General features: G+C 39.6%; 1 protein-coding gene across 8 annotated transcripts in view; it reads left to right on the plus strand.

The window, feature by feature from the left end:
• The window catches only part of ARL13B (ARF like GTPase 13B), a 101,936-nt gene that overhangs the window by 74,207 nt on the left and 11,768 nt on the right, over positions 1–15,961 (plus strand). For 5 of the 8 annotated variants that reach the window (XM_075908887.1, XM_075908846.1, XM_075908842.1 and 2 more), the window contains 6 exons: positions 498–603; positions 2,874–3,076; positions 7,157–7,271; positions 8,104–8,335; positions 11,021–11,137; positions 12,762–12,830. In XM_075908887.1, coding sequence (XP_075765002.1) covers positions 498–603; positions 2,874–3,076; positions 7,157–7,271; positions 8,104–8,335; positions 11,021–11,137; positions 12,762–12,830 — 842 coding nt within the window. Of the gene's footprint in view, positions 1–497; positions 604–2,873; positions 3,077–7,156; positions 7,272–8,103; positions 8,336–11,020; positions 11,138–12,761; positions 12,831–13,857; positions 13,897–15,961 lie in introns of all 8 variants that reach the window. The other 3 variants (XM_075908894.1, XM_075908860.1, XM_075908853.1) reach the window with 2 other exon arrangements.

Here is a 15,961-nt window from a genome sequence, read left to right on the forward strand (position 1 = left end):
CAGAGCACTCTCCTGTGACCCAATGTCCTCCTCTGCAGCCCCACCCCAGAGTCTGCACTCCCAGCAGGAGTTCTGCTCCTCAACCCCGATTTCATGAGCATTTATTCATATAGTTTTCATATCCTGATGGGGCTCTCAGGTAAAAAAGTGTGTCCGTTCCTGATATACATTCCAGTGGAACAAAGATGGGAGCAAGGGTTACCGAGTCCTGAGTTCTAATGCAGAGACTGCCACGGATTTTACTATGTGGCTTTAGATAGCTTTATCCCTCAACCTGTTTACCCTTTTGTAAAAGATAGTTACCTAACTCATAGATGCATTGTGCTGATTGATATATGTGTAGCTCTTAGAAAGTTTAAAACCTATAGAATAAGAGTTGCTTTTTTATTGAGATGATAACACCAGAGTCATAATTTTTTTAACCTGCTTGACACTGTTCTAGAACAGAGTGATATGTACCTTTTCTTGCCTTCTCAGTTTTGGTTATTTTTTCTTAGACTGGCAAATAAGCAGGACCGAGAAGGGGCATTAGCAGAAGCAGATGTAATTGAGTGCTTATCCCTGGAGAAACTTGTCAATGAACATAAATGCTTGTGTCAGATCGTAAGTATATCTTACAGTTTTTATTAATATAAATGTAATTCTTGAGAGAGGTGCTATTACTGTGATCCTTTAATCCCAGCAAAAATACAATATGTGTGTATGCGGTGCAAACAGTCCCAGGTCTCACCTTGCCTTTGTGCCTCTTGCCTGACCAGGAGAAATCTTTTCTAGGGCCCCATTTATACATAGTCTCAGGCTGTATTTGCAGAACCAGTTTGAAATTATATTAAAATTATAAAACAATGTAAAAGACTAGCCCCTACAAGTCCACTCAGTCCTACTTCTTATTAAGCCAATTGCTGAGAAAAACAACATTTGCAGGAGATAATGCTGCCGGCTTCTCATTTACAATGTCATCTGAAAGTGAGAATAGGAATTCCCATGGCACTATATTACTTATGTGAGGTGAATTGAAAATAATTTCTTTTATCATTTTTTATAGTGCAAGTATTTGTGATAAAAATGCAAAGTGAGCACTGTAGATTTGTATTCTGTGTTGTAATTGACGGGGCTCGACAAATAATGTAATCTACTCACACATGGCGAGTAGATTACAATCCAGAAGAGCCGACACAGAGTGATATGTGCATGTGCAGAACGCAGAAATGCGCGAAACCGCGCAACTGGCGAGTGGGGCTCGCCGCTGCTTGGCTAGCCCTGGTAATTGAAATAACCATATTTGAGCGTAGAAGAACATCCAAAATATTTAGTACATTTCAATTTGTATTCTGTTGTTTAAAAATGCAATTACAATTGTTGATTAATCATGATTAATTTGAATTCATCACATGATTAATCAATAGTCTATTTAAAATGATTCATTCTAACTTGATTTAAAGATCATTTGGTCAGCCAATATTGTTAGGTGCAATTCTTGTTAAAACCAAAAGAGGAAACTATTCAGATGTTGGATTGTTATTGGAATTGAAATACTGTTTCCAAATAAGATTTTGGACCCATGTTTGTTTTGTTAGGCTTAACCTCTTCAAATGGAGTTGCCATCTAAAAACTGGATCTTTTTGTGAAACAAATTGATGATGGAGTTGGTCTTAGTCCAATTTGCCAGTAAAGAAGCATTCACAAAGAACAGAATCCTAGCCAGGGCTAACTGGCCTTCTCAAATATAACTGCAGGTTGAACCTCTGGTCAGGCAACATCCATTGTCCAGCATGTTTTTACTTAGCCGGATGGTCACTTATCATAGATGTGGCCAAGTTCCCTGTGGTCCCATGAAGATGGGTTTTTTTTTGTTTTTTTTTTACAACCACTAGTCCTGGCGCTCAGTTTTCTGTGCTGGTTTTTTAGCTCTAATTTACCCCCAAATGTCCTCTAATAGGCCCGTAAGAAGTAGGAGTGTTGGTAATGCTGCTGGACAATATTGACCTCCTGTGGTTTGACACCGGTCAGGTCCTGAGGGTGAAGACTAGAGAGAGATTCAGCATGTAGTCTCTCATGTAATGGAACTTGTCCGTGCCCCCTTCCCCACTCAGAATCCTATTTGGAAGCTGTGGCCAGGAATGGGGTACAATGTTCTGAAATGATATACAGGTTGGGCGTCCCTGGTCTGGCATGGTTGTGAGCTGGCCAGTCCAGAATGACAGAATTTGCCAGATCAGGGGATATATCCTCTGCCACAACTCCTGAGCCAGACAGCCCCCTGCCTCTGACCCTCTCTCCCCTGTTCTGCTGCTGCTGGCCCTTACCCCAGGCTACCTTTGGCGGCTGGGGTTCTTTGGCCCTGGCCCACGCTGCTGCGTGTGGCCAGATTTTCCCCAGCACTGTGCTGTCACAGGTGGTGGGGCTTCTCTGGCCCCGCACTGCCTCTGGCTGTCAGGATTCTCCAGTTCTCTGTTGTTGTGGACTGCCGCAGGCAGCTGGGTTTCTCTGGCCTCCAACCCTGCACTGCTACATGCACCCAGGGTTCTCCAGCTCCCAACCTTGTGCTCCTGCCGGCACCTAGAATTTCCCAGCCCCCAGCTCAGTGCTGCCATGGGCTGTTGGGATTCTCTGGTCACTGGCCCAGCACTGCTGTGAGGCTCCTCCAGCCCTACTAATCCTGGCCCTCCTGCTATTAGGCTCCAGAACTGTCTGGTCCAGGAGCATCCATGGTCTTGCCAGGCCACAGATGTTGCTGGACCAGAGAGTACTGGTTTTCACAGATGGAACTGTAATGACTATTTTTTCAGAAGTACGGAGGGCCCTTGCACTCACTGAAGTTTCCCTTCTCCCCCTCCCCCCCTTTTTTTATACTTCCTCTTTTAAATTTACAGGAGCCTTGCTCGGCTGTCATGGGATATGGGAAAAAAGTTGACAAATCTATAAGGAAAGGTCTGTATTGGCTGCTACATACTATAGCAAAAGATTTTGATGCCTTAAATGAGCGCGTCCAAAAAGACACAACAGAGCAAAAAGCATATGAGGAACAAGAGAAACGAGAACGAGCTGAACGAGTAAGGAAAATACGAGAAGAAAGGTATTCTACCATCTTTGGCTCTTTCCTCTGAATGAGGAGTTTGCATGTATAAAATAGTCATGTTAATTATTCAAATTCTTGAATACTCACTACAAAATAAAAGTTCTTTAATATTATAAGAAAAGACCTGAAACAGACTAGTCAAGTTATTTGTTTGTTAGAACCGAAAACAAATTGCTTGACATGCAACTTTGAGACCATCTTCTCTAGGATGATCTGTGAGTGCTGTCAATGGCAGACAGGCAATAGCTAGAGTTAACAGAGTCACTACTGTTACTTGACTGGGGTACCCTAAATAGATTCTGTTGTTTGATGCAAGGGTAGCTTTTGGGTCTACTCTATCACAAGTTGTAGCAGTGTAACTAAAATAAACTTTTCAATCCATCTGTAAATAGCAGAAGGCCTGTGAGGACAGAGAAAGACAGGTGACTTTTTTTTTTGGCAAAGTTGTTGCTACTTTATTTACCATCATATAAGCCTCCATGAAAATACCCAATAAAGGGAGGAGGGAAGCAATGCAAGGATTTATTACCTCTCTTCAAAGCTCTCGATTGCCATTGGCAGTCAGTCTTGGCACCTCTTACAGATTATGTAAATTGCCCAACTGGGAATATCCCTCTAAAGGTGCTCCTAAAATGCATGACTTCCATCTCCTCCAGTGTCTAGCCTTTAATACAGCAGCGAGCAACATGTGGCGGATAGGCCTTGTGTGACCAGCGAGACGTTTTATTTACCATTGCCCATGCACAGGGTTACCAGATTCTGCTGCTTTCCATCTGCATAGTTTTTTTCCATCTGCATAGTGGTGTTACTCAAGTGACATGCATATGAAGTCAGGTGTGTGCTGATTGCACACAAAGTTGAGAGACCTGTGCTTCCTCTGCATCCAGTTGAAACGCTGCTATAGTTCATTCAGCACTCCTCGCAAATTTTAAGTATGTAAGCACAGTTAGCAAAACTATCCAACGCTGTGAGACTGTCTTTGTTATGACAGACTTGAGGGGCCACTTATGTGAACCACTCACTAGCCTTAGTTGCCCATCACTGCCCTAAAATGTATGCCATATATAAAGGCCTTTTCATTTTAATTAAACCGGTCCAGAACCCTATTTGTGCACCAGTGTTCCCTGTAATTTGAGTGTTTGGGTAGCCACCCAGGAGAGAGTCAAATGCCGCCCATCTGATTAGCAGAACGCCCGCAGCCAGTAGCATGTGTTTCTACTGGTGGTGCACGTTCACACATGCCTCAGTGCACTTAACAAATTGTATTCCGCACGTGGATTGAAAAAATACAGGGAACATTGTTGGACACTGTTAATTTGATTTAACTCTGGTGTAATAATTTATATTACAATATATTAAGTTAAATCAGCATAAGCAAGGCTTAAATTGAATTAATTGGTCACACAAAACTGATGTAAAACCATACCGTTAGTTAAACTGGCATAGTTTTATGTGTTGATTGGGCCTTTGATTTTGTCATGTTCATCTGTCTGGAAGAGGTAATGGGTTACAAGAAATGGTGTCTCAGAGGTATGGATTCCATGTTTTTAATTGACCAATAGCTATTGGAGAAAGGGGAGCTGGTAAATTTAAAGTGCCTTTGTGGGTAAGGCTGCCTTCTCAGATTATTTCCAACAACACTTGTGGGTTCAGATTTAAGTTCTGTAACGTTCATTTGTCTGTTTGCATCAGATAAATCTTATATCATGAGATATTTGTAAGTATTCATAACTCAGATGGAATTCTGTATCAGTCTATAATATCTTCCCTGATAGATTACTGCCGTTCCATTCAGACAGGTCTCCCCAACAGTTCTCTCAAAGTGCAGATACTTCAGAATGCATCTGCCAGAGAACTTGTTTAATCAGTTTTGCTCAGCAGTAAACCTGTTTTCAGGCGTTGCATTGTATGTGCGTTGTTCAGATGATTATAAATCAAAGTAAACCACCAAGCTGCCCATACAAGACTTTAGTGAGTTAGAAATAACCATGAATGGCTTCTGTGAGATGTAGTGCTGTAGTACCAATGCTGAGTTGTCAGAAGCAGTCCCCCATTTATCTTAGTATGCAGGAAATCCAAGGAAAAGTAATCCTAGATAAATTGTAAGGATTTAATGTAGTATAAGTCCCTTTTTCTAGCAATTTTTCTAAGTATAGATAATACCCCATTATGTTGGCCAATGCTTCATTCTCCCTAAACTCATGTTTAAAGGCCATGGGAAATAAGTGGGACCTTCAGAAAGGACACTGTGAAAATGGACAAATCTGAGTTAAAGCACACGAGCACATTCCAGAGCCCTTACTAGGAATTAGGAATGCTAGAGTTTTACTGGTTAACCAATAAATTTGATGCTTATCGGATAATCATAGAACACTAGACCTACATGGGGACCTCGTGAGGTCAAGTCCAGTCCCCTACCATCATGGCAGGACCAAGCACTGTCTTGATCATCCCTGATAAATGTCTGTCTAACCTGCTCTTAAATATCTCCAGATTTCCTCCTTAGGCAACTTGCATCAGTGTTTAAGCACCCTGACAGTTAGGAAGTTTGTCCTAATGTCCAACCTAAACTTCCTTTGCTGCAGTTTAATCCCATTGCTTCTTGTCCTATCCTCAGAGGCTAAGGAGAAATTTTTTTCTCCCTCCTCCTTGTGACAGCCTTTTAGACACCTGAAAATTGCTCTCATGTCCCCTCTGAGTCTTCTCCTTTCCAAACTAAACAAGCCCAATTCATTCAGTCTTCCTTCATAGGTCATATTCTCTAGATCTTTAATCACTTTTGTTGCTCTTCTCTGGACCTTCTCCAATTTCTCCACATCTTTCTTGAAATGTGGTGCCCAGAACTGGACACAATACTCCAATTGAGGCCTAATCAGCACAGAGTAGAGTGGAAGAATGATTTCTTGCATCTTGCTCACAACACTCTAGTTAATGCATCCCAGAATCTTGTTTGCATTTTTTGCAGTAGCATCTCACTGTTGACTCAGTTAGCTCGTGCTCCACTATGAGCCCTAGATCCCTTTCTGCAGTACTCCTTCCTAGATAGTTGCTTCCCATTCTGTATGTGTCAGATGGATTGTTCCTTCCTAAGAGGAGTACTTTGCATTTGTCCTTATTAAACTTCATCCTTTTTACCACAGACCATTCCTCCAGTTTGTCCAGATCATTTTGAATTATGACCCTATCCTCCAAAGCACTTACAACCCCTCCCAGCTTGGTATCATCTGCAAACTTAATAAGCGTACTCTCTATGCCAGTATCTAAATTGTTGACAAAGATATTGAACAGAACTGGTCCCAAAACAGACCCCTTTGGAATCTCACTTAGGTCCTTCCAGCATGATTGTGAACTGTTAATACCTACTCTCTGAGAACAATTATCCAATCAGTTATGCACACATCTTTTAGTAGCTCCATCTAAGTTATATTTGCCTAGTTTATTGATAAGAATATCATGAAAGACCATATCAAATGCTTTTCTAAAGTCTAGATATACCACGTCCACTATTTCTCCCTTATCCGCAAGACTATCGTTATACTATCAAAGAAAGCTATCAGATTGGTTTGACATGATTTGTTCTTTACAAATCCATGCTACTTGTTACCTGTCACCTTATTATCTTCCAGGTGTTTGCAGATAAATAATGTCATTGATTAAACTCTGGCCTGTTCCCAGGGAGGCTCTGCTATAGGCTCTGCAGGTTATTTAAGCTTTGTATTGCAGAGCCAACAGCACATGTAACCTCTTTGGAATATCCTGCTAGCAGCCCCATTTGTAGCTTGTAGAGGAAAATCGATCATCAGTAATTCTGCAGATCATAACTCTGGCAGTATGTTGTAAAGAGGGAGATAGCCTGGCCCAAAGTCATTTAGGTTTATAATTGAAAACTAACTACATAAAATAATTACCTTTATTATTGTAGGTTAGCTCAGAACTTTTATCTTTTTAGAGTATGATATTCAAAACACACAGACATATTGTTTAAAAAACAATTTGCAGGATTTGGGGAAAATTAGATGTTCTAATATTTCTGATTCTGTTGCTTCAAAATTCTTTTGTCTTTTTAACAAAAAATAGAGAACAGAACGAGAGAAAAGAAACTGAATGTGAAGGAAGAAGTATATCTAAGGAGGTTGACTCTGAACCAATTTCTGGCAATCCTTTCCAGCCAATATCTACTGTAATCATGGAGGTACGAATATTTACAGATGTCAGTCATGTTGGACCTACCCTTATGTCTGCATAGTAATATAAATCTTGGCTCTTGAGAGTTTTGTTAGTCTATAAAGTTGCATACCCATTGTGATAGCTTTCATCTTGAAAATCTTTTCTTCTTTAGGTGTTTGTTCAGGTTCATTCCATATTAGGTGTGTGCATGACACATTGACTATTGCCAGAGATGTTGTCCCTCAGGGTATCTGTCAAGCCAGCTCTAGCACCCTTTGAACTATAATGGGTGCTTCCAGCCACATACCCTCTTGGTTCTTTCCTATCACCCATGACGGCTGTCCAAATGGTACCTCTTGCACTAGCAAGTCTTTCTTGGTTTTGGACTCTAACTTCATTTTTAGTTTAATGTGAATAATTTATGTAGTTGTGGTATGTTCATAGTATAAATAGTCCCTGTCATTGAGGGACTTCTTTGCTCTTGTGTTGTGCATGCCCTGATGCTCAGGCTTCAAACCTATACCTACGAGTGATCCACACTTGTAGGTGCTTGAAGTGCTTGGGGGAGTCTCATGTGAAGAACAGGTGCCAGATGTGTCAGAATATCAGACCCTTCACTTAAAAAAAAATCGCTTTTGGTGTTTTTTTCCTTAGGATAAATCTTGAGCAATATCTTAAGAAATTTGGGGGTTTATTTCCAATTTTCTACATTCTTGAAGCTTGTTAATTAGCTACACATGAGATTGACTTTTTTTAAATGGTTTATCGGCATCTATCTTCGTGTTTAGGATGTTATCACTTTAGAGCAGTTTCTGACACAACTTTGTTAAAATAATATCTTGTACTATTTTTGCTAGAATGAAAAAATAATTGAAAAAGAGAAGAGGCAGAGAATGGACATTGAAAAGGATACCATTGCACTGAAATCTGAAACAGGGCAGGAGCAAATGGACACACACAGCCTGACAAGCAGCTGTAGCCAAAAAACAAACGATTATAGACTGATGGAAACATTCAAATCTGCACTCACACAGCAGTTGGAGCGTGAAGAAGAGGGTGACCAACAAACCTCAGAATGCCTTGAATCAGGTGATAACTCTAATTTGAATATAGCCAGTTTAATGTCATAACTACAACTGTTATATTTAATTTGATTCTTATTTTTTACTCTTTTGTATGTCTATGTGACTTTGTCTGCCATATCAAAAATAAATGAAGGCTACAAATGCACAATTGGTACTATACAAAGGAATGTCGTAATTCAACCAAGAGTAAATGTATTCATCAGTCTTATCCAGTCTTAATCAAATCATTTTTATCAGTACCTTCAAATCCTAAACCACTGTCATTGAGTTGTACTCACCTATCTAAAGACAAACTTTGGGCCTTACATATACATGATTATTTACAATAATAACATTTAAAAGTCAGTTGTATGTGTGTCAAGGCTGTTCCCTACTCTGGCACTTAAAGTGCAGATGATGAGGGGCTTGCAAGAGACTTTAAAAATACCTTGCCACTAAAGGCTTGTGCTAAAACTCCCCAAGGTTACAGATTCCCTGGCCTTGGATTGACAACCTAAGGCGGCATATTTGGGAATTCCTTCCTCTGGGATCCCCTTGAGGTCTTTATCCCTTCCTTTGGAGAGAGCTTGAAAAACTGTTATTTCTCCTATTAATATGGCTTGCAGTCTTAGGCATATGCACACAGAATCTCCTGCCCTCTAGGACACAGGAATCCTATAATGGTAAGGATTATTTTTATTAACAAATCAAAGAAAACAGACTTTATGAAACTTTACTTGGTTGCTAGGTATTACAGAACAACTAATTGAAAAAGGATTAAAACACAGAATTGCTTCCCTGGAATTCAATTTGAAAAGTTAGTGTGAGGGGGTAGTTCTCTGTGCTAAGCATATATCAATCCAGCAAACCCCAAAATAAATAAAATAACCTGATCACGCCTGACTAAACATTCCCTGTTCTACTCACGTATTTGTTCCAAGATTTAGTCCTTCCCTAGAAAGGGATGTCGCTAGATTCTCCATGCCTACGTTTCTGCCTTAAATCATGTCTCCCAACTCTGGTCACAAACTAACAGGAAGGAGGTGTCTGTTTCCAGTTCAAAAACTCAGTCTGTTTCCATTGGCTCTCCTGGCCTCCTGCCAACTCACTTTCTGATTCCTTAGCATTCCTGGGGACTATAGGATCCAGTGTCTGTGGTTTCAACACTTATAGACAAGGCAGGGTTAGGTCTTAAGAGTTAACCACTGTGAAAAGACTTTAGTTAACTGAATGCCTTGAATTTCCAGAAAAGGGTATTATCCCTCCCATTCATCACTATGGGTTATTTAGCACATCAAGACTGCTGTTCATTATATACAAAATGAAAATACTTAGAGCAATCCATCACAAAATGTATAGTAATCAAAAGGACACAGTACTATAGATTTCATTCTTAATAGTAAACTCTCCCCAAAGGCTCTTAAGCAAAATAAGCTGTCAGGGGATAAGAAGGAACTCTCATAGATTGGAAATTGGCTAAAAGATAGAAAACAAAGGGTAGGTATGAATGGTCAGTTTTCAAAATGGAAAGAGGTAACCAGTGGAATCCCGCAGGGGTCAGATCTGGGATCAGTCCTATTCAACATATTCATAAGTGATCTGGAAAAGGGGGTAAATAGTGAGATGGCAAAAATTACAGTTGATAGAAAACTTCTCAAGATAGTGAAGTCCCAAGCAGTCTGGAAAGAGCTATAAAAGGATCTCTCAAAACTGGGTGACTGGGCAACAAAATGGCAGATGAAATTTAGTGTTAAATGCAAAGTAATGCACATTGGAAAACGTAATCCCAACTATAAATATAAAATGATGGGGTCTAAATTATCATACTGCCTACATTAAATGATGGGGTCTAAAATATCATAGTGCCTCTGTATAAATCCATAGTATGCCCACGTCTTGGATACTGTGTGCAGATATGGTCACCTTATTTCAAAAAAGATACATTCGAATTGGAAAAGGTTCAGGAAAGGGCAACAAAGATGATAGGGATGTGGAACAGCTTCTGTATGAGGAGAGATTAATGAGACTTGGACCTTTTAACTTGGAAGAGAGACTACCCAGGGAGTGGCAGGGAGAGAGAGAGAGATGATTTAAGGTCTATAAAATCACAAATGGTATAGAAAAAGTAGGGAAATGCTATTTACTTCTCATAAAACAAGAATTAGGAATCACCAAATCAAATTAATAAGTTTAAAATACACAACATGAAGTATTTCTTCACACAACACATGGCTAACCTGAGGAACTCTTTTCCAGAGGATGTTGTGAAGACAAGACTAAAGCAGGGTTCAAAAATAACTACATAAATTCTGGAATATAGGTCCATCAGTTAGCCAAGGTGGACCTATAGGCAGGGCTTGCCAAGTGGCGGCGAGCTATGCTCACCAGCTTTGCGGTTCGGACACAGTGCATGTGCTTACCATGCTGTGCGGCTGTGCCGGCTTGTAATCTACTCGTCTCGAGCGAGTAGATTACACTAATTGTCGAGCCCTACCTATAGGGATGATGATGTCCCTAGCCTCTGTTTACCAGAAGCTGGGAATGAGCAACAGGGAATGGATCCCTTGATGATTCCCTCTGGGGCACCTGACACTGGCCAGTATCAGAAGGCAAGTTACTAGGCTAGATGGATCTTTGGTCTGACCATACATAGCCAACATTCTGTTCTTAATGTGTGGTCTGTGATCTGTTTTCTTTCTATTTGGTATAGATAATAGTAAAAAGAAAACAAAGAAATTAAAGTTAAAAAGAAGTCACAGAGTGGAACCGGTCAGTTCAGAGGAAGCTGTTCCCAAGAATCCAACGCCACCTCCACCTCTTCCACCAGGTGAGTTAATCTCATGTAGTTAGTAAGTGTGCCACTTCATGAAAGCTGGGCCCTTAAAAGATTAGGCTTTTTAAGCACACAGGGTACCTCTACACTAGCCCTCTAGTTCAAACCAGGGAGGCTAATGAGGGTGACCGAAATTGCTAATGAAGCGTGGGATTTAAATATCCCACGCTTAATTAGCATATTCCTGGCCAGTCGCCATTTTGGAAACTGACTAGCCCGAAGTAACTGCCCGTGTCTACACGTGGCAGAGAAGTGGGATTCCGAGATAAACCCCTTAGTTCGAATTAACTGTTACTCCTCATGGAATGAGGTTTAACAGTTAATTCGAACTAAGGGGTTTATCGCAGAATCCTGCTTCTCTGCCACGTGTAGACACGGGCAGTTACTTCAGTCCAGTCAGTTTCCAAAATGGCGACCAGCCGGGAATATACTAATTAAGCGTGGGATGTTTAAATCCCACGCTTCATTAGCAATGTTGGTCGCCCTCATTGGCCTCACTGGTTCGAACTAGGGGGCTAGTGTATACCTACCCTCAGAGAAAAATAGTTTTCACACAGGATTTTCACCATAGTTTGATTCATTTATTTTGAGAATTGCCCATGTAGATCCCCACTTGTATGTGGCTGTTGAGAATTATCATTTTCTCAATAAATTTTCCGTGAGTCTGGGCAAGTTAACCTGCAGGGTATATTTACTCATTTCCTAATTAGGCCTTGTCTATATGGGAATATTGACCAGCATGGCTGTAGAAGAGGAATATATAGATATAGCTGTGCTTGAATAACTCCCCATTTGGAGGTAATTTATTTGGTATAACTACATATATCAATAATAACCTCTTATAAACTGTTCATATTTATATTTCATTAATGTTACCTTTCTGATACCTTGCTTATCATATTGCGAGCGTTTTTGGTAGGAACAACTGGAGAAAACACAGTTACATTACTTCTTTTCCAGAAAGCCTAAAGAACGCTTAGTGATAAAGCCCATAATTTGCTGAGTATGAAAAATCTGGTTATTAATATGCAAAATGGCTGGTAGAAATCATACACTTCGGTATAATTTGAACATTACTTCTGTGGCAGGGAAAAATATACTGATGGTGGTACCTACAACAGTGAACAAAAAGATACAAAAATATTGCAGAGATGATTTAGAAATGCTTGGTGTACTAATTTTAAGGATTATCTGCTTGTCCTATCTGATTAAAGTGCACTGTTCTTCCAGTTTTTAATTGGTTATCTTTTTCAGTATGTGCATCTGTTTGTTGATGGAATCTTTTAGGAAGGTGTAGAGGTGTGTGGAGTTAATGTTAGGTTATAAGTGTAAATCTGGGGACACAAGTGTTTAGTCTTGTTTCTTAACAAATGTGCATGAAAATTCAGTAAGTGCATCTCTTCCAAATACTACAATGTTTTTTCACTATGCTTCACATTACATGTTAAATAATATTTGTTTTCAGTGGATTCACTAGTACACCAATAAAGCATACCTCCCCTATCCCCAGTTAAGTTCTTGTCTCTGAAAGATCTTTCTTCCCCCAGCTTTTCTTCAGTGAAATGCCATACACTTTTGACAGAGTGGTATGCTTCTTAATGTGTTTGTTTTTCTTTAGTTGGCTGGGGAACCCCCAAAGTTAATAGACTTCGAAAACTTGAACCTCTTGGTGAAACCCGTCATGCTGGTAATTTATTTTTAAAAAGAGCACTGAATATTCACTCTTCTTTATATATTCATTTCATTCTTCACCTTTTAATTTCTTTAATATCTTCAACCAAAAACTAACCCTTTGGTTATTAAAAACTTGTTTTGATTTTCAGTTCATTTTTAATATGTGTTCTCTTTATTTCCTTTTTCCCCAATAGGAATTTAAAGCAGCATATGATGTTATAAATTATTAGAAAATGTTCGTAAATAGCATGCACCTATCTCTTACGATATGCTATATAATACAGCACTAACAGGGCCTATCCATTAAAATTTCAATATTAAACATTTTTTTACTTCATAGTAATTTAAAACACTTAAAACTTAAGTAAATCAAGCATACATTTCAATATATTGTATTGGAAACATGCTGGATGTAAATAACTTGAATTGGACAGTTTCACAATATTTTAAAACAAAGAACTACATTTAATTTTTTTAAAGTAACATGTGGCATCATCCACGTGGACTTTGGCATTGATCTCAATTTTTGTTTTTGTCAGAATGAAACAGGAAGGCATCTGTGCACCTTTGAATTAGATAGTTTACCATGTATTAGAAAATTTCACCAGCTGCTAGGAGGATTAGGCCTTAGTAGCTTGTATTAAAATGTAGGAAATTCCTCATTTTAACTTTTCTTCCTTGATCTGAACTATTATATCTCTTGATTCTAATAACAATTGAAAGATCTATTTAGGGCAGTATTGTTTATTTGCATAAAACATCTCTTATGGCAGACACTGCAAGAGAGTTTTGTATATTGACTGATATTGCAGCTTTCTCCCAGTGCTATAGGAGAAGCTTTTATATGATACATTGTTTTTCTTATTTTTAGTAGTTTTTTTCCAGTTGCTGAACAATTAAATGCATGTATGTGACATTACATTTTAAAGGAAAATATTACTTTCTACAAGAGACAAAATGTTATTTGCAGTAAGAGAAGTAATCTGTAGTTTATATTGCATCAAATCTTAATCATAAAACCATCTTACTCTTCTTTTAAGGAGTTTAGAGAGAAGACAGAGAGAAAAGCCAGAAAAGAGGTAGGGAGGGAAGGGAAGGGGTCATATTATTTGCTTACATCTAATTTACTCATAAGTGAGGCTTTCTTGTTTTGTGGCTAGAGCATGGAACTGTCAATCAGGAGACTTAAGTTCTGGTCTCAGCTCTGCCACAGGCTATGTGACCTTGTACAAATCATCTAACCTCTGTGGTCCTCAGTTTTGCAATCTGTAAAACTCTGATAATACTTAAAGCATTTTGAGATCCTTGGATGAAAGATACTGTGGGAGTAACTCCTTTTGAGTACAAGTATCCATTGAAGACCATGAGATTAGGGATCTATCAAGCAAGTGCAAAATATTGTTTACCCTTTTTCTTCTCTGGAATTACTTAATTAGTGCAAAGTTTCCCAGTAACTAACTCTGTGAAACAGCTTTTTGAGTGCTAAAGCAGTGAAATCCATGGTGTGTTGTGATTACTATTCATAGAATCATAGGACTGGAAGGGACCTCGAGAGGTCATCGAGTCCAGCCCCCCGCCCTCAAGGCAGGACCAAGCTCCACCTACACCATCCCTGACAGATGTCTATCTAACCTGTTCTTAAATATCTCCAGAGAGGGAGATTCCACCACCTCCCTTGGCAATTTATGCCAATATTTGACCACCCTGACAGTTAGGAATTTGTTCCTAATGTCCAATCTAAACCTCCCCTGCTGCACTTTAAGCCCATTACTCCTTGTCCTGTCCTCAGAAACCAAGAGGAACAAATTTTCTCCTTCCTCCTTGTGACACCCTTTTAGATATTTGAAAACCGCTATCATGTCCCCCCTTAATCTTCTTTTTTCCAAACTAAACAAGCCCAGTTCATGAAGCCTGGCTTCATAGGTCATGTTCTCTAAACCTTTAATCATTCTTGTCGCTCTTCTCTGTACCCTTTCCAATTTCTCCACATCTTTCTTGAAATGTGGCGCCCAGAACTGGACACAGTACTCCAGCTGAGGCCTAACTAGTGCAGAGTAGAGCGGCAGAATGACTTCACGAGTTTTGCTTACAACACACCTGTTGATACAACGTAGAATCATATTTGCTTTTTTTGCAACAGCATCACACTGTTGACTCATATTCAACTTGTGGTCCACTATGACCCCTAGATCCCTTTCCGCCATGCTCCTTCCTAGACAGTCGCTTCCCATCTTGTATGTATGGAACTGATTGTTCCTTCCTAAGTGGAGCACTTTGCATTTCTCTTTATTAAACCTCATCCTGTTTACCTCTGACCATTTCTCTAACTTGCTAAGGTCATTTTGAATTATGTCCCTATCCTCCAAAGAAGTTGCAACCCCACCCAGTTTGGTATCATCTGCAAACTTAATAAGCGTACTCTCTATCCCAATATCTACATCATTGATGAAGATATTGAACAGTACAGGTCCCAAAACAGACCCTTGAGGAACTCCACTTGTTATCCCTTTCCAGCAGGATTTAGAACAGTTAACAACCACTCTCTGACTACGGTTATCCAGCCAATTATGCACCCACCTTATCGTGGCCCTATCTAAGTTATATTTGCCTAGTTTATCAATAAGAATATCATGCGAGACCGTATCTCATGCCTTACTAAAGTCTAGGTATATGACATCCACCGCTTCTCCCTTATCCACAAGGCTCGTTATCTTATCAAAGAAAGCTATCAGATTAGTTTGGCATGACTTGTTCTTCACAAACCCATGCTGGCTATTCCCTATCACTTTATTACTTTCCAAGTGTTTGCATATGATTTCCTTAATTACCTGCTCCATTATCTTCCCTGGGACACGGTCTATAATTTCCTGGGTTGTTCTTATTCCCCTTTTTATAGATGGGCACAATATTTGCCCTTTTCCAGTCTTCTGGAATCTCCCCTGTCTGCCATGATTTTTCAAAGATCATAGCTAAAGGCTCAGATACCTCCTCTATCAGCTCCTTGAGTATCCTGGGATGCATTTCATCAGGACCTGGTGACTTGCTGACATCTAACTTTCCTAAGTGATTTTTAACTTGTTCTTTGTGTATCCTATCTTCTAAACTTACCCTCTCTCTGCTTGTATTCACTACGTTAGGCACACC

The sequence above is a fragment of the Pelodiscus sinensis genome, chromosome 1 (genome assembly GCF_049634645.1).
Source record: "Pelodiscus sinensis isolate JC-2024 chromosome 1, ASM4963464v1, whole genome shotgun sequence".
Lineage (NCBI taxonomy): Eukaryota > Metazoa > Chordata > Testudines > Trionychidae > Pelodiscus > Pelodiscus sinensis.